This window comes from Takifugu flavidus, chromosome 14 (genome assembly GCF_003711565.1).
Source record: "Takifugu flavidus isolate HTHZ2018 chromosome 14, ASM371156v2, whole genome shotgun sequence".
Lineage (NCBI taxonomy): Eukaryota > Metazoa > Chordata > Actinopteri > Tetraodontiformes > Tetraodontidae > Takifugu > Takifugu flavidus.
In genome coordinates, this window is record NC_079533.1 from 490,493 (window position 1) to 507,878 (window position 17,386).

The 17,386-nt window shown below is 50.1% G+C and overlaps 2 protein-coding genes and 1 long non-coding RNA gene across 5 annotated transcripts; 2 read left to right on the forward strand and 1 right to left on the reverse strand.

The window, feature by feature from the left end:
* The first annotated feature begins 1,873 nt into the window (after positions 1–1,873).
* Positions 1,874–6,247, forward strand: LOC130538223 (interferon regulatory factor 2-binding protein 1-like). Its single transcript, XM_057055633.1, has 2 exons — positions 1,874–4,186; positions 4,997–6,247. The coding sequence occupies exon 1, from the start codon at positions 2,410–2,412 to the stop codon at positions 4,159–4,161; it is 1,752 nt and encodes a 583-aa protein (XP_056911613.1). The 5' UTR covers positions 1,874–2,409; the 3' UTR covers positions 4,162–4,186; positions 4,997–6,247.
* On the reverse strand, positions 6,244–13,006 carry LOC130538226 (calcium uptake protein 2, mitochondrial-like). 3 transcript variants are annotated; one of them, XM_057055642.1, is made up of 12 exons: positions 12,881–13,006; positions 10,802–10,931; positions 9,534–9,565; positions 9,232–9,307; positions 8,261–8,308; positions 8,094–8,176; positions 7,643–7,696; positions 7,450–7,547; positions 6,950–7,121; positions 6,766–6,874; positions 6,526–6,683; positions 6,244–6,373 (listed from the first exon to the last, which is right to left on the reverse strand). In XM_057055642.1, the coding sequence occupies exons 1-12, from the start codon at positions 12,962–12,964 to the stop codon at positions 6,272–6,274; spliced, it is 1,146 nt and encodes a 381-aa protein (XP_056911622.1). In that variant the 5' UTR covers positions 12,965–13,006; the 3' UTR covers positions 6,244–6,271. The 3 variants fall into 3 exon arrangements, with proteins under 3 accessions (XP_056911622.1, XP_056911621.1, XP_056911620.1); XM_057055641.1 differs by lacking the exon at positions 12,881–13,006 and adding an exon at positions 12,544–12,678; XM_057055640.1 differs by lacking the exon at positions 12,881–13,006 and adding an exon at positions 11,728–11,993.
* Positions 13,007–13,232: 226 nt separating this feature from the next.
* On the forward strand, positions 13,233–15,532 carry LOC130538244 (uncharacterized). The gene is made up of 2 exons (XR_008953830.1): positions 13,233–15,435; positions 15,467–15,532. It is a non-coding gene; the product is annotated as an uncharacterized LOC130538244 (long non-coding RNA).
* The last annotated feature ends 1,854 nt before the right edge of the window (positions 15,533–17,386 follow it).

A 17,386-nucleotide genomic window follows, 5' to 3' on the forward strand; every position in this document is an offset into this window, starting at 1 on the left:
AGGAGAGGAGAGTCGAGTCGATGATAGTAACTGGAACTACAGATTAGTAGCAGTAAGCTTTTTCAAAGAGGTAGGTTTTGAGTTTGATCTTAAAGTAGCGATGGAGTCAGCCTCCCGTACCTGGACAGGGAGCTGGTTCCATAGCAGGGGAGCCTGATAGCTAAATGCTCGGCCCCCCATTCTACTCCTAGAGACTCTGGGAACCACAAGTAGACCAGCATTCTGAGAGCGGAGCGGTCTATTGGGCTGGTAGGGTGTCACTAGCTCCTCCAGGTAGGATGGAGCTAGGCCTCTGAGGACCTGACCCAAGTCTCTACAGTCTAGTTGGGAAAAACAGTGTGTGGCAGAAGCCAGCAAATTTGAGAGCAGGTGTTGGCTAAAAGGAGGGTTCCAACCATGCACCCTTTTCATTTCTGAGATACTTTGTTTAGTTTAGATTTGACACTGAAATTTTGTTTTATTATCTACTTTAAGTGTAGTTTTTTCTGGATGGAGTGTTTCTCTAATAGGGGGCCCTTTCTCTGTGCCCTGACCAGAGAAGCCCATGAGGAGACCCTTTTGGCCATGGCCAGTGGGAGTCCCTAGTGTGGACAGCCCCCTGACAACGCTTCCTTCACATGGACACATGGTCCCTCGGGGACCCTCGAGGGGCCCAACCCTCACCTTGATAAGGTGAGGGTTGGGCTTTAATATGAATTTTTTTTATTTAGTTATTTATTTTACTATTAAAAAGGTCACTCACATCTTACTCAATGAACATATATGTATGTGAAGACTGAGGGATTCTACATAATGTATGATGTGTTGGCTCGAGGTCCGACCCACACAGTACCATTGTTTACTTTGGCTGCGCTAGCTCATTTTAGCCACACAATAACTACGGTCACTTAAAGTTATTACGAAAAATTCTCAGAATTGGTGCTGCTTCTCTACATTCACACAAGAAACGCACCAACTATGCAATGATGATAATAAAAAGAAAACCCATGAAAACGAATCTTTGAGAGGCTCCATATAGCCCCACTATAAGAATAACGTTGGCATCATTGTGGTGTCAACGCCTGATCGTGGCCGAGCAGCTGCAACCAGTGACTGAAATGATGGCAGGAAATGATAATGTAAAGTAACTGAACAAAAATAGCAACACAATAACTGTTAGTCTTTGGAGGAGCTCTGATGATGAGTTCTAATTTCGGTTAGTTTTCAGTCAGACCATCAAGATGATTAAGATTTGAAAGTGGATCTTCCTGGGTTACCTTTTGAGCTATAATGACCTAATGTGTGGATCTGTTTCTAACTTTACTCAAGTCTAAAGAGTGGATTGCTGATACCGATTGATCGGAGATGATTAAATGTTAATACTTGCACAGAATTAACGAGCAGTTAAACTAATTCAATGTTTCCATAATGGATTCCAGAGGTATTGAAGAGAAATCCAATTCTGGACTACAACAAATGTACTAATGGACGATTCTCCTCTCACTTCTTAGACAACAGACAGTTCACACGTCGTTTATCCTAAATACTAGTTTTGTGACCAACGGTCCCCTTTTTCTGCGCATCTCATCGTTTGCAGCAACATTTTCACCAGAAGTCAAAATGGCTTTTCTATTGAAACTTTTCACAAGTTTCAGTAGAAGTGAAAGTAGTGAAAGGTCTAATTTCGTTTTATATCATATGTATATCATCATTTTTCCAGCAGGATAAACGAAATGCCAGTTAGCTGAAACAAATGACCAACTTTCTATTTGTGTTATTTTATCATTTGTATTAACACGAGCCTCGATCACGTCACACATGAACGTGCAGCCAGGCTCGGTCCCGATGCTCTGATGCCCCACAATTCGGATGAACACAATTAACTGAAGAAGGGAATATAGTGGTTTAAATGAGGGTAGTTAAAAGGCCCTAACTAGTAGGTTGCGTTTTTGCAGCAAACCATTCATTGGCTGAGGTGTAGACGTCTCTTTCTCCTATGGAAAAAGCTCTTTTTGGGCTCGTTGGAAGCGCGTGACCGACGTTATCTAGCGACTTTCTTATCTACCGTTATCTACCGACCAGCAGGCCTGGTTGCTTCCAAATCGTCGGTGTTTTCTGTTTTCGGTGTTTTCCGAGGCAGCGTTAGAAAAACTACAACTCCCAGGGCGCCTCTGGCGCGAGGGCGGATGGGCGTTTCCGGTGTCGCTGACATTTTACTTCCTTTTCAGACGGGCAAGAACAAAACAAGAAAGAAGCCAACATTTAGCGTCGTCTCCGTCGACTCTGGGGATCCAGTTGCTGTTGAATCCAGATGTCCGAGGCGAGGCATGTCGCGATGGTGGCCCAGAACTGACCAATTGTTGAAAAGGCACCGAGCGAACACAGCGTGCGGTTTCCCCACGGAAAGTTTGGTAGCAGGCCGTGGACAACATGTCGTCCGGCTCGCAGCCTTCCTCCCGACGACAGTGGTGCTACCTCTGCGACCTGCCCAAGATGCCCTGGGCCATGCTCTGGGACTTCAGCGAGGCGGTGTGTCGCGGCTGCGTCAACTATGACGGGGCGGATCGGATCGAGCTGCTCATCGACACCGCCAGGCAGCTCAAATTCACGCACGGGGTTCTGGATGCCCGGTCCGCTGCTCCCCAGCAGGTCAAGGCCAGCTCTGCTGGACCCGCGGAACCGGCACGTCAGCACGAAGAGCGTGCAGAGAAGAAGTACGAGTACCGGGCGGCCCCTCGGCTCCCCAACGGCCTGCACAGAGCCGAGGACGTGGTGCTGCTGGAGGGCAGCAGACACAGTCCCAGCACCCGCAGGACTGCGGTGGGGGCCGCTCCCAGTCTCCACGGCAGCCTGTCCCATGCTCTGATTGGTCCAGGCTTGTTGGCGGCTCCTCATGACATCTTGGCCCCAGTAACCATTTCCAGGTCCCTAGCAGCGCCTCTTGGCGTCTCAGCTGGGCCCGTGCTGGGGGATGGTGGGCGAAGGCAGGCGGTGTCGTTGGGCGTGGGTGCCAGCACCTCCGCCGTGGTGGGGATGGACCCGGCCGTTTGGAGGAATAATGAGATTATGGCTGAACTGAACGAGGCGGTGTGTAACCGGGTGGAGGGTTGGCCCAACCATCCCAAGGCCGTGCAGGACGTGCTCGCCATTCTGAGCAGCTGTGTCCCCTTCAGCGTGCGCTTCAGGAAAGATCACGCGCTGGTGGGCCGCGTCCTGGCCGTGGACGTCTGCACCTCGCTGGAGTTGGAGCTAAAGGTGTTTGTGGAATATCCCGCCGGCTCTGGAATCATCTTCTCGTGCATCCCAGATCTGGTGAGGCAGATGTTCCGAGACCTGGCGAAAGACGCAGGCAAAACTGTGAACTCTGGGCTCCGCTATGTGGAGTATGAGAAGCAGCCGGGCGCGGGGGACTGGCACGCGCTGTCCGAGCTCCTAAACGATGGCGTGCGCCTCTTCAAGGAGGCCCCGGCCCCAGACGTCCTGCCACAGCCGGACGCAGGGATGCTGATGGCTTCTGCCGGACCAACCGTGCCTGGGAAGAGCGCCACGCGGCGTCGCAAGGCGTCCCCGGGTAGCTCTGAGAATGGGGAGAGCCTGTCCAATCACCACGCAAGAGAACCCTGGTCCCGCGGGGGTCACTCAGGCCTGGAGCCCCTGTCCTGCATGGTCAGCCCGCAGGACGGCCCCACGTCTTCACACAATCAGCCCTCGCCCATTTCTGTCCTGATGGGCGTTGCGGACACGGCGAGTGTCGGCCAGATGTCCAGAGAGCTTCCCAGCGTGTCCACAGCCTATTCCTCTGGCAGACAGCCCATGAGCAGCGGCAGCAGCAGCCAGTTCAACGCCGCCGCTCCAGCTCCGGGCCAGCTGGGTCCGGCCAACTCCAGCACCGGGGACGCAGCAAGCACGGCACAGGCCACGTTGCTGTGCTGCACGCTCTGCCAAGAGCATTTGGAGGACACCCACTTTGTCCAGTGTCCATCCGTCCCCCTCCACAAGTTCTGCTTCCCATGTACTCGAGGATTCATCCGTAGCCAGGATCAAGGTGGGGAGGTCTACTGCCCCAGTGGGGAGCGCTGTCCTCTGACCGGGTCCACCGTGCCTTGGGCCTTCATGCAGGGAGAGATCTCCACCATCCTGGCGGGGGACGACGTGACGGTAAAGAAGGAGAACGAGCCTTGAGGACCCCGTGCTGGCGGGGTGAACGGTAAGACGGCTTTTTCCCTGGGAGACGCACCGACGCTGTGTTTAGAGTAACAGAAGTGTGTGAAAAAGGGGGTAAACTCCTCACAGCAGCTCTAAACTCCTACATGAACATTAGCATGATGCCAGACACATCAAATGTCGTCTATTATTTTCCAGAAAAGTGAAGTAATCAGATATTTGCTTGATCTAAGTACGAGCAATGAGGGAGCCGATGTTTCGTTCGGAGCGCGGAGGCTCGGTTCAAACGCTCCCAAATGCTTCAAAATGGCCTCCAAACCCAGGACGATGTGGAGGACGGCGTGGCAACGTGTCCAACAATGCCACATTGATGATGGCTGAGCCAGTGAGGGGCTCCTGAGTCCTCTACGGGGGTCACCTCTGAGCGCTGGAACACCCAGGAGAACCCTGTGTGAAGATCAGCTCAGAGGTCCCTCATTGGTGGCCCCGACTGTCCTGAGGAGGGTCTAGAGACCTCAGTGGAGCCAATATCCACCAGGTGTAGGTCCAGAACAGAACAGCAGGGGGCAGTCTGAAGCCCTTCACCCAGGTGGACCACTGACCAGCTGGTGCTTCCTTGCTGGTTTTCTGGGACTAAAACCAATTTAGGGGAACGTCTGAATATACCTTTGAACCTGTTTCCAGACAGCCTGTGGGGTTTATGGGAGGGATTATGCTCGTGTTCTGGAGCCCTCGGTGGTCTTCCCAAGCTAGCAGATGGACCTGCTGCTATGTTCAGCCCAGCGGGCCGCTTGGGTCTGTGATCGATGAAGAGTCTGTTGTCCCTCACACTGTTGCTTCTCACTTTCTGCAGGATTCCAGAAGACTCAGAGGTCTCTGCTCCAGGCCAGTACCCCCCCCCCCCCCACACACACACCTGGACGGTATCTGACTACAGCAATCCGGCATTATCTTTAGATGCAAGTCTAATCTCAGATGATTAAGGTGGCCCCCACTGGTCTCCACGGACCTGACCTTCACCTGGACTGGTCGGACCTCCTCTGGCCCGGCCCTGTCTGGTCAAGTCTGATCCTGTCTGGTCTGACCTCCTCTGGCCTGGCCCTGTCTGGTCCAGTCTGGCCTGGTCCAGTCCGGTCTGGCCCGGCCCTGTCTGATCTGATCTGGCCTGGAACTGTCTGGTCCAGTCTGACGACCTCTGGCCTGGACCTGTCTGGTCCAGTCCGGCCTGGCCCTGTCTGATCTGGCCTGGCCCGGCCCTGTCTGGTCCAGTCCGCCTGGCCCTGTCTGATCTGGCCTGGCCCGGCCCTGTCTGGTCCAGTCCGGCCTGGCCCTGTCTGGTCCAGTCCGGCCTGGCCCTGTCTGATCTGGCCTGGCCCGGCCCTGTCTGGTCCAGTCCGGCCTGGCCCTGTCTGATCCGGCCTGGCCCGGCCCTGTCTGGTCCAGTCCGGCCTGGCCTGGCCCGGCCCTGTCTGGTCCAGTCCAGTCCAGTCTGGCCCGGCCCTGTCTGATCTGATCTGGCCTGGAACTGTCTGGTCCAGTCTGACCTCCTCTGGCCTGGACCTGTCTGGTCCCTGTCTGGTCCAGTCCGGCCTGGCCCGGCCCGGCACTGTCTGGTCCAGTCCGGCCTGGCCCTGTCTGATCCGGCCTGGCCCGGCCCTGTCTGGTCCAGTCTGGCCTGGCCTGGCCTGGCCTGCTGCAGCACTCAGGGGTGGTGTTCTCATCTCGGCCCAGCTCCCTCCAGCCAAGGGTTGAACACGTTCTAATTGTACCAACGACAATCTCTCTCTCTCTCTCTCTCTCGTATCGTTGCATGATTACTTCTGATGCCGGAGCGCCCGTGGCTCCATCAGCCTCATCTTGTTATTACTGGATGTGAACCTGTGACTTTAGCATGTAATTAGCTGTGTGATTTCTATTTTTGATACGAGCGTGTTATCAGACCAAAGAAGCGTCCATGCCGACACTGTGTGTTCACTCGCCCCCGAGCGGGTTAGGGTTCTATGTATCACGTGTGTAAAGCTCCTGCTTCCTTTGTGTGTCTGAACGTGTTCATGTGGAACGCTGACCTCCGAGTTCAGCTGCAAAATAAACTCAAGTCACTCGCTTTGGTTTCATTTTAATGGTGGGTTTAGAAGGGACAGCCGGCCCCCCCCAGGGCCTCCTTGGCCCCCTTCAGGGTCTCTCTCTTGACACACTTCCAGTAGCCAGAAATCCCACTCTGATGCGTCACCTGAAGGGAGCAGAGAAAAGATCTTAAAGCTCAGAAGGGAAGAAGGCGGCTAATAAGGCCAATTGATTCCTCCACACCAGCTGTTCCTGACTCTGGAGACTCCAGACACCTCTGCCCCCCCACCCATCCCCAGCCCCACCCCTCAGGGTCACCTTGAGTCCTCGCAGCACCCGGTCTTTCATCACCCCGATGAACTCCTTGTGGCTGAGGCAGTTGTCTCCGTCCATGTCGAACAGCTTAAATATGGTGTCCAGAACGTTATCGGAGAGATCGTGGCCGGTGGCGATCTTCACGGCTCGTTTGAACTGGGCTGTGGATCACAGGGTCAGGGTCAGGGTTAGGGTCAGGGTCAGGGTCGGTCAGACCTCACGTGTGGGGAGCAGAGACGTTACCCATGCCAATAGGACGGTGGGCAGCAGCCACCAGCTTCACCGAAAAGGCAAAATCCTCCAGGTTGTTGGTGAAGAGGCAGAAGGCTTTGAACTCATCGAAGGTGATGCTCTGCAAGACAAAGGCCGTCACATGGCTTGGTGGGTTTGTGGACACCGACTCAAACATCTAACGCCTTGGAAGCACCTGCCCAGCGGGGATCTTCCTCCTCATGTTCTCCCAGTACAGCTCGTTGTCCTCCTCGTTGGTGTAGTGCAGCAGCCACTCTGCAAAGTCCTCCCTCCTCATGGTGTCCATGCCTTTGGAGAACTGAAGGAACTCCATCTCCTGCACTTCTGCCTGCAGGTCCTCCATGAACCTGAAGGACATAAAACAAGCTGAAGAGCTTCAGAACAACCAAGACAGCCCACAGTAAAGAGCTGGGACCCTGCACCCCTATAGGTTTACAGGAGTCAGTCCTCCACCACACGGGGGCGCAGTGGTGCCAGAGGTGAAGTGGGGCAGGGCAGACTGGAGGTGAAGTGATCCATGTTAAAATGAGAAGGGGCCACGTTTCAGGATGTCATGTGACCATTAAAATAAAGGTGCTGGGGGAGCCTGTGACAGAAGGAATCTGCTGTCTCAGGAGTCTGAATGATGAGGGGCCCAATAATAAAGGCTTGTTTCTGTCCACACACACTTCCTACCTGCAGAAATCAAGATACTGTAGTTTATTGTGTCCATTCTTCCCAAAGAAGTAGGCCTGCAGCGTTGTGTTGACACCCTCTCCTTCCTCCACTGGGCTCTGTGGGATTCCATAATATCTGAGTGCTATTGAGCAAGATGATCCTGATATGAGTAGAAACGTGGACGTGCACCCTCAAAGACGGCCATACTCACCGTGTCGTCGTCTTTAGGAAGTCTGACTTTACTTTTGCCGATTATTTTCTTCAGCTTTAAAAAGAAAAGACCATAAGAGATTCAAATGTTCTGCCCTGAGGTGTTCCGGAGGGCAGAGATTGAGGATCCCATGCAGTCCAAATAGTGGTGCTAACAAGAAGACGGCTCCACAACTACGTGCCATCATGCTAGCCTGGGCCTAACAGCTGGTCTCTTGCTGAAGAGGATCAGCTGGATTTTCTCCATGCAAAACAGCCACAACGTGACACAAAAGCGGTGCAGCTCCTCCTCACCTTCAGGCGGTGCCAAGGTCCATATGGAACACTATCATTGGGTAGCGTTAAAGGACGTGACAGTTCAACATTTAAAACACAACAGCCTCCGTCATTTCAGACAAAAGTGTGATGGAAAACATGTTGTGAAAAGCCTCCTGTGAAGACTTCAAACCTACCTTGAGGAACTCTTTCTTGTCCACGTGCTCGTTTCCGTCCACGTCCAGCATCTTGAAAGCGATGTGAAAGCCTGTGTGAGGCTCTGCAGCACAGACATGGTCATGAGGGCGGCACCCCGCCACAAATCAAGGTGTTCTCCAAGCACGAGCACGGGGGAAGCACTCACTTGTTAGGATGGTCAGCAGGAACAGGTACTCTGTGTAGGACAGCAGCCCTGCGAGATGGTCAGGAGTTAGAACCCGCAGTTCTGAGCCCCCAGCAGACCTTCTGCAGCTCAGACCCATGAGCTGATGTCCCCCTCCCCTGGGATGGCTGCACCCCCAATCAAGCTGCCGGACCTTTTAGTTCTTTTGCTCGCATTGGGGATGATTGAAGGGTTTTCAAATATCTGTTAATCATAACTAATCCCATAGTTTATCATGTGGCTGGGACCCTTGCTGGGATCTGGGACCCCTGCTGGGATCTGGGACCCTTGCTGGGATCTGGGACCCCTGCTGGGATCTGGGACCCCTGCTGGGATCTGGGACCCTTGCTGGGATCTGGGACCCTTATGAAGGTGAGTATGCTGGATGGTCATGACAGCGCTGCTGTGTTGTTCAGAAAAACAACACATTTGCATCATGACTCGGCATCATGACTCGGCTCGTTGTGATTACCTGAGTTAGGAGAAGCTAAACCTGCGGGTTTGCCACATTTGAGCTAGCTGTGCACACAGCACGTGCTCGGCTGGGCTGTTAGCCTACAGCTCATTGTGATGCTAACGTCTGTTAGCGCGCCAGGGAGAACCCCTTTTCCCGACCGAGCCAGTCGGAACATGTCAGACTGATTCCCAACAGCCCTCCGGTGTCCTGCGGCGGCGCAGCCGAGGAGACTGGTGACCGGGGTGAAACATTCAACAGTTACAATAGTTTGTGTTGTCAGTTCCAGATGTTGCAGCCAGAATTGTGTCACTGTCAAAATAAAAAGTGCAGTATTGAAAAAGGGGAGTGGGCTGCGTTCCTGCTGCTGTGGGGGGGCCTGAAGTGTCCCTACGGCCGAACCCTAACCCCTTCGAAAAGGCGCTGCCTTTCTGAGGAGTCCCACTGAGACACGAGCACATGTAGCAACACAAACATCTGGGTAACCATGAAAGCTCACCGTTGTCTCCTAAAGTTCTGAACAGGTCATTCCCAGCCTTAACTCGTGAAGTGGACGCCAACATTTGATCAACGTCCTACACAATGGTCCAACACAGAACAGGGACATGGTGAGGAAAAGTGAACAGTTGCACCAGGATGACGGTGCTTCAGCTGTGGTGAGATCAGGACATCGTCCCCCTAACAGGACCAGAGCTTGAGCTTTGTTAGAGGGTGTTCAGGTCTAGAAATGAAGGGGTGGTGGGCCAGAAACCCACACAGACCACATGACACAACAGGAGGAAAGGAGAGCTCTGGAAATACCTTCTGACTCAAAATCCTCTTCTGTAGCTTTCCTGCATCAGAAGAACAGGGACAGGGATTAAGATCAGGGCGCCCAGGGGAGCCGTCCAGAAACAGTGTTGATCATCTCCGCTAACACACCTCAACTGATAGACGAGAACGCTAAAACTGAGCAATGTTAACATGTAGCAACACGCATCACTGTTCACCAACCAAACTGGTAATACACACAAGGACTCACTGAGGAGTGTGTGTCTGTGTGTGTGTGTGTGTGAGCCATTGATCGTAGGATCAGTGAACGACTGCTAACTGGGGTAAACGTCCATATTTAATTCCTTGTTTAAGTCACTGATGTTGCAGTGAGATGAGCCCTCACCACTGCTTTTGACTGCTCATCTGCTAACCCTAACCCTGCTAACCCTAACCCTGCCAACCCTAACCCTACTAACCCTACCCTAACTCTAACCTAACCCTACTCTAACCCTAACCCTGCCAACCCTAACCCTAACTCTAACCTAACCCTACTCTAACCCTAACCCTGCCAACCCTAACCCTGCCAACCCTAACCCTGCCAACCCTAACCCTGCTAACCCTAACCCTGCTAACCCTAACCCTGCCAACCCTAACCCTGCTAACCCTAACCCTGCCAACCCTAACCCTGCCAACCCTAACCCTGCCAACCCTAACCCTGCTAACCCTAACCCTGCTAACCCTAACCCTGCCAACCCTAACCCTGCCAACCCTAACCCTGCTAACCCTAACCCTGCCAACCCTAACCCTGCTAACCCTAACCCTGCCAACCCTAACCCTGCCAACCCTAACCCTGCTAACCCTAACCCTGCCAGCCCTAACCCTGCCAGCCCTACTCTAACTCTAACCCTACTCTAACCCTGACCCTACTCTAACCCTGACCCTACTCTAACCCTAACCCTGCCAGCCCTACTCTAACTCTAACCCTACTCTAACCCTGACCCTACTCTAACCCTAACCCTGCTAACCCTACCCTAACCCTAACCCTGCTAAACCTAACCCTACTCTAACCCTACCCTAACCCTGACCCTACTCTAACCCTAACCTAACCCTACTCTAACCCTAACCTAACCCTACTCTAACCCTGACCCTACTCTAACCCTAACCCTGACCCTACTCTAACCCTAACCCTGCTAACCCTACCCTAACCCTGCTAAACCTAACCCTACTCTAACCCTACCCTAACCCTAACAGCGTCCCAACTAGTCCCACACTGCAGGGAAACGAAAACCCCATGTGACCACGCAGGGACATCTTACGGTCAACGTTCTCCAGCATGACTGAGAACAGGAAGTCCCGGGGGGTCATGTAGGGCTCCTGTTGGTACACCACTGAGGCAAACTGGTTGAAGCGGACCCTCCTGGCTGAGAGCGTTGGAACGGAGCCCACCTGGAAGAGGAGAAACAGGACTGAAGCTCAGAATTACACCGTACTGGCCAGAACCTCTGCAGAAAAGGGTTCCGGCGGAGGACAGCAGTGGGACCAGCTCATTACTGGAAGGACGATAATGAGCTATGCATGTCGGGACATCCCTGCAGAACTGACCCAGTAAAATCCTGCACCCCCCGGATCTCTTATTATACAGTCCAGAAAGGCTCCATATTGATATTGTACCCGTGTACCTGTCAGCCATCCAGTCACGTGATCGCGACATTTCCGTGCGCAAAGAACCAAACTTCAAGTTAAAACACATCCGAGCTCAGCGACGTTCACGCGCGCCTCCATCACGAAAAAAGCTACAGTGGTTCCAACCCAAGGTCGGGGGTGAAGGACTCGCTCGGGGAAAATATAAAGGAAAAAGAACGTTTTGGAGGCCTAAATAATTATTTCAAAAATCCAGAAGGACACTGAAGTACAATAAACTGTTTAATTAAAATAGGACTCATCAGAATCCTGAGATTTTTCACTGAAGCGTCGTCATGATTATCGTCATCATGCTGGTGCGTTCAGGAAAAATCTGAAAAAAATGTCACATCTGGGCTTGTTATTATTATTAAAGGAAGGCGGCCACGCCCCTTGTGATAAGACTATAGAGCGTCTCTAAAGTGTCTCTTTAATCCTATTTGAAAGCACATTTTAAGGACACGGACAGATCGTCTAGATGAGCAGGTTTGGTGGGCTGTATGTACATATAGAGGAGTTAAACTATCTCCGATATGGCTGATTTCTCTTGATGTTGACTCACTTTTTGGCCGTCAGCATACACTGTGGTAGGCAGCGTTCTGTTGTCTGCGTGGTATCGGTAATAACCGAGGGCTCCGGCTGCGACCACAGAGGCAAACACCCCGGTGCCGACTCCCCCATACCGCGGGGAACTCCTCGGAGGACGCGGGCTCCACGACGCTTTCCTCGCGAAGACAAACACTCTGCGCCAGCTGAACATTTTTACCAAGCTAACACACTTCCGTGGCCGCTTCCAGGCCGCGATATTGTGACGCCACACCTCCGCAACCGTAACTCTTCTAAACAGGCACCTGAGCGCAATCGGAAGGTTCTTTCATCCGATGCAACAGCGCGACAGTTTATGACTCTATTGCACTTCCGATACCCAGTTACGTACATGTACCACCATCAATTTAACACTGACATTCTATTGCGGTCACTCCATCTGCGCTGTGGATATGTACAGTCGCGCTAGCTACACTTAAAAGCTAGTGCCTGTCTACATCACATTGTACGGTAAAGAAGCTCCGTGGTGCATTCAAGCAGCTCGTGATCTCAGTAACATCACCAAAAAAGTCGAAACTGTAAACGCGGCCAGCGGTTGGTTCCACAAACAGGTTTTGGCAAATTTAATTAGATTCAGTAACTGAAATGTACATTTTAAACCATAAATAAACTTGTGCAGAGTTTGTGCAGTTATGTTTACATGTTACATACGTCTATGTACATACGTCTACACACAAACACACACACACGACTCTCTTCCTTTCCTAACCTATCACTATCATCATCCATATTACGGTAGTTTCCCCAGTTTCTCGTTCACCAACACACTCACATTGTTCCCCAACAGCACTACTAAATGACCACATGTATTGAGGGGCAACATGGGCGGAGGTGTAGTGTTCTGGTCAGAGCAGGAAGCTACCGATTTCCAGCTGTTGGGGGGTTGATTCATTCACCTGCATGTGCTCTAAGATGCAAACAATAAATTAGAGAATAATTACAGGAAATCAACCTTATATACTCAATACTCAAATGATCTGAACAGAACCAACACAAAATGTGCACAAACAAGATAATAATTAGTAATATTTTCAGAATATTAATGAAGAAAAGGATCAATTTAGAACTACTGACCAGATTAAAGACTAACTATAAGGTGTCAAACTCACCTTTATGCCGGCATTTATGCAGGAACCAGGGCCATTCACCCTCTGTAGCCAAAGGAACACATTCAATCTCCAGGGGCGTTGCATGCACAGGTGCTGTGCAATAATCCATCAGCACACATGCATGCACCCAGAAATCAATCACAAACCAACAAGTCAGTTCACTAAACTTTAAACCACGTGAGCTCCACTTCCCAAGAGCATAGAAGGAATCTGACACTAGCGTAGCATCCATAGCTGACTCTGTCCCTTTCTGACATTACTTTGCAAATTATTTAACCCCAACTGCTGCAATGAGAAGTTTCTCATTTCTTAAACAACCATGTCAAAAGGCACATCCAGTGATGAGCTCCTCTCTGACGTATGGAACTCCGTCTACAACCTCTTTACCAGTCTCGCAGGTCTCCTCACGCGAGATAACCCAATTCCTCCACCACCACGGTCATCCATCCCTTCAGCCTCTGTGTCCTCCAGCTACCAATTTATTATCATTACTTCATTCGTGACTATACAAAGGTTGAGGTCACAAATGGTCCGATGAGAGTGACACGGCGTTCAGTCACCTAGAGGCTCTGTTTACCGCCACTTCCATCTTGACACGCCCCGATCCCAGCTGTCAGTTTATGGATGAGGTGGATTTGGGGAATAGAGAACTGCTAGCAGTTGTCTTAGCTTTACAGAAGTGGAGACACTGGCTGGAGTGGTCCATCCAGCCTTTTGTGGGGTGGACTGACCACAAGAACCTGTCCTACCTCCAGATTGCTAAGTGTCTGACCTCCCGGCAGGCATGGCCAACACTCTGTCTTGGCCACTTTGTGTTCTCACCTGCAACATCAAGACAGATGCCCTGTCTTGTCAGTTTTTCCCTGATCCTGCAAGCTCAGAGCCTGGTCCCATCCTGTCTCCCTCCTGCATCATGGGAGCCACTTCCTGGCAGTAGAGGGTATTGGAGGTGCAACGAAAAACTTTGCCTCCTGGCAATGCCCCCCACCCAACCTCTGTTTTGTCCCTGATTCGGCAAACCAGGCTTTGCTGAATGCTTTCCAGTGTGTGACTCCTAAACACGCAGTGTCCTGGAGTTCATTCCTGCCATGCCTTGAGTACGCCAAGACCACTTAGGTCTCCACCGCCACTGGGATGTCTCCCATCATGGCCTCCAGTGGGTATAAGTCACTCCTGTTTGAGTTCCAGGAGGATGTAGTGGTGGTGGCCTCGGTACAGACCATCCTGTGTCACTGCAAAAGTGTAAAGTCAAGTCTTCCTTACAGTCCCAGAGGCAGGTCAACCACCACCGAGCCCCTTCCCCTTCACAGTGACTCCAGGAAACTAAGTGCTTTTTATGTCAGACACTTTGAGATTATGAATTGTCCATAGTTCGCCTCAAGTTGTCTGCATCTCTCAACGTTAATCCCACGTTTCAGAACTCACGGGTGAAACGGTCTCAAAGTTGGATCTGGTCCCTCCATCTGAGCCCCCTCCTCATGTCATTGTGGATTATCCAGCCTATCCAGAGTTTTTTTGATGTCCGCCAGCATTGATGTGGTCCCCAGTTCCTGGTCAACTTGTAGGGGTAGAGTCCTAAGGAATGGTAGTGGATTACTCTGGACAATGGACCCCTGCACGACTTTTACCAGGACCATCCCGACCAGCCTGGCAGGGTTCCAGGAGGTGCCAGTGGAGGGGAAGGTACTAGCATGTCCCTGTGTGTTTGGTTCTCTTGTTCCTTTGTCCTGCTCTGCCCTCTTTGTCAGCTTAGCGGTAAATGACTCTGGAATTTCAGACTTTTTCATTCAGTAATCTTGTTGGTTTTTGCTCATCTCCTCAGGACACCTCTCTTCCCCAACTTCAGGAGGGAGACTACCAGCCCTCTTTTTGTGCATTAAAGCGTATAAAATTTGTCGAGTTTTTCCTGTATGCTTCCTGGTCCAATCAAAAGCATTGGTCCCACATGAAGCTCTCATTTGCATATGTTGGCTAAAAATGCTAAATGTCTCTAGCTATGCTTGGAAACAGACATGAAGCCATCAGCCGTGTCCCTTACGGAGCTAGAGGTCCTGCTGGAGCAGATGTCATTATCTCTTGGGATCAGGCAGAACGTTACATTATCTGGCAAACCCATACGAGCAGAATGTGTCAGTTCAGAAGAGGAACCTAGTGACGGTTGCACAGTACCCAGAGCTTTTGAGCTGGCCTCCTGTGGAGCAGCAGGGGGCTCTCCTGTCACATGACCAGGGCAAACCCAGAATGATTGGATGGATTCTGGATTTGGCTCCTATCCAGTTGAAAATGTTTACCTTCAGATTCAAATGTAACTGAATTTACACTGACTTACTGAAATAAATGACAATGACAAAGCATAAAGTGATGAACCAATTTTATGAGACGATACCACATGTCTTGATTCCACAAACAAGTTTTGGCAAATTTAATTGAATTCAGTAACTGAAATGTACATTCTTAAACCATAAATAAACTTGTGCAGAGTTTGTGCAGTTATATTTACATGTTACATACGTCTATGTGTGTGTGTGTGTGTGTGTGTGTGTGTGTGTGTGTGTGTGTGGTGTGTGTGTGTGTGTGTGTGTACAGACACATAATATATTTTTGGTTGTAGACCCTGCATCACACCATTCCTATTCTCCACTGTCACTAAAATGGGACCAGCTATAGGTACCGAGGCAAAAGTATAGAAATGAAACATTTGGAGATTATCCCAAATGGACGAGATTGTAAAATAGCCTTACAAGGTCCATCAAAGTCTAGGTCATGCACTAGTACCAGTATGTAGGTAAATTCAACTCCAGGGTGTGATTATCATGTAGAGAATATATCATATACTGATGTACAGTACATGACATAATGAAATAGCTGATGTATACATCATTATGATATATGTTGTTTTGTGTTCCCTAAATATATATAATATAAAGGCAGTAGAGTTGACCAACATTGCTCCTGAGGAAATGTGTCTATTTTAGTGATTTTATGACAGATTTAAATAGTTCCGATTGGAGTTTTTTATTCTATGTCAGCAAGACAAAATTTAAGGGAAAAAATTGGCAATATGTTTTGTACTCACAGACATGATGCATAACTGTGTGTCGGCAAAAAGTGTGTAACTGTTGTGGGTCAGAGCCGTCCTAACAGTCCCAAACACTTCTCACCAAATAAGCCAATAAAAGGCGCGTAGTTAGCGAGAGGCTCTTCCAAACAAGGGTCAGCCATCCTGCAGAGCCGGGCACTTAAATCACAGAGAGATGACGACTACATTCATGTTGCATCTGATATAATACAAAGAGAGCACAGTGTGGCCACAGTCTTTGACTCGCTTTTGTTTTATGGTCAGGTTTGGGAGCATGACAAATATCCTGTCTACTTCATGTCTGAAATGTCTTGAAGGAATTTTCAAATGTAACAAAATCAACATACAGGAAAAATCCCACTGGGGCGTAATCTTTGTGATCGCCGGATCCTTTGCCTCCGTAGTGAAGTTAGTTTGATTGTGTCTACACATCTCGTCCCCCCCCCCCCACACACACACACGGTGGAGACTTGGATGTGGGGTTAGCATCTGATGGGGGGAACGACACTGTTGCCCATAAAGGAGGAATACGTTTGCTGGGAGACGCACTGATCCTCTCGTTCCTACACATCAGTATCCACCAGATTCATCAGAATCAGGTTCAGAGAGTAGATACACTTTTACACTATGGGCATTATTTCATTCAAGGAGGTAAAAAATACTTTATTCCAGCTTTATGAGCAACACCAATTTGTCTTGCTGCCATTCCAAGGACAACGATCTTTGATACAGCTACATATGTATATATTGGTACATTTACACTATAAGATGTCCAAATACTTTGCATATTTAATTGGAAATGATCTCTTCTCTCCTATATTTGAGACATCAATGTTTAAAGTTAACCCATGCCCCTTGAGAGTGTTGCTTTCATTGGACGGAGCGGTGGACTACAGACGTTACATAGATTTATACAAGCAATGACTTGAATTTTGACAGTTTTCCATTTGGTCCGTTTTATTTATATATTGTAATCAGACCGTGATTCAGATCCAACTGGGCTGATTTCTGTGGTAATTCTCTGGTTTTTATGGTTTCTACTATTGAACCAACTGAAAGGAGTATTTATAGTGCACAAACCGTTACTGATTCATGTTAAAAGTGCGTATATTGGGCATTAACCCCAACACACGCACACCTACTATATCACATTATTACCAATTCAAACGACCTATTTCATGGTAAATTGGTGCACTAGCGGACTGTTACATGCGATGTCCCATTTTCTTAATTTTTACAAAACCATGGTGTCACTTTGAACACATCGGGTCTATAAATCAAATTTGGAAGCATCATTTCAACTAAAAAGGAATTTAGAAAAAGACGAATCACTGTGTTGTCGTGAGGAACGCCGGCATTCCATTAAAACAGCAGTCCAGAAATGCTGGGAGATGGGAATGACATTGTGGTTCATATAACATAACTAA

Excerpts from the sequence above, each read along its gene's own strand:
- LOC130538223 (XM_057055633.1), top strand. The coding sequence starts at position 2,410 with ATGTCGTCCGGCTCGCAGCCTTCCTCCCGACGACAGTGGTGCTACCTC.
- LOC130538226 (XM_057055640.1), bottom strand. The coding sequence starts at position 11,925 with ATGTTCAGCTGGCGCAGAGTGTTTGTCTTCGCGAGGAAAGCGTCGTGG. Across the intron at positions 9,566-10,801 it reads CATGCTGGAGAACGTTGACC|GAAAGCTACAGAAGAGGATT; the intron begins GTAAGATGTCCC and ends CTTCTGATGCAG. Across the intron at positions 7,697-8,093 it reads ACAAGAAAGAGTTCCTCAAG|CTGAAGAAAATAATCGGCAA; the intron begins GTAGGTTTGAAG and ends TTCTTTTTAAAG.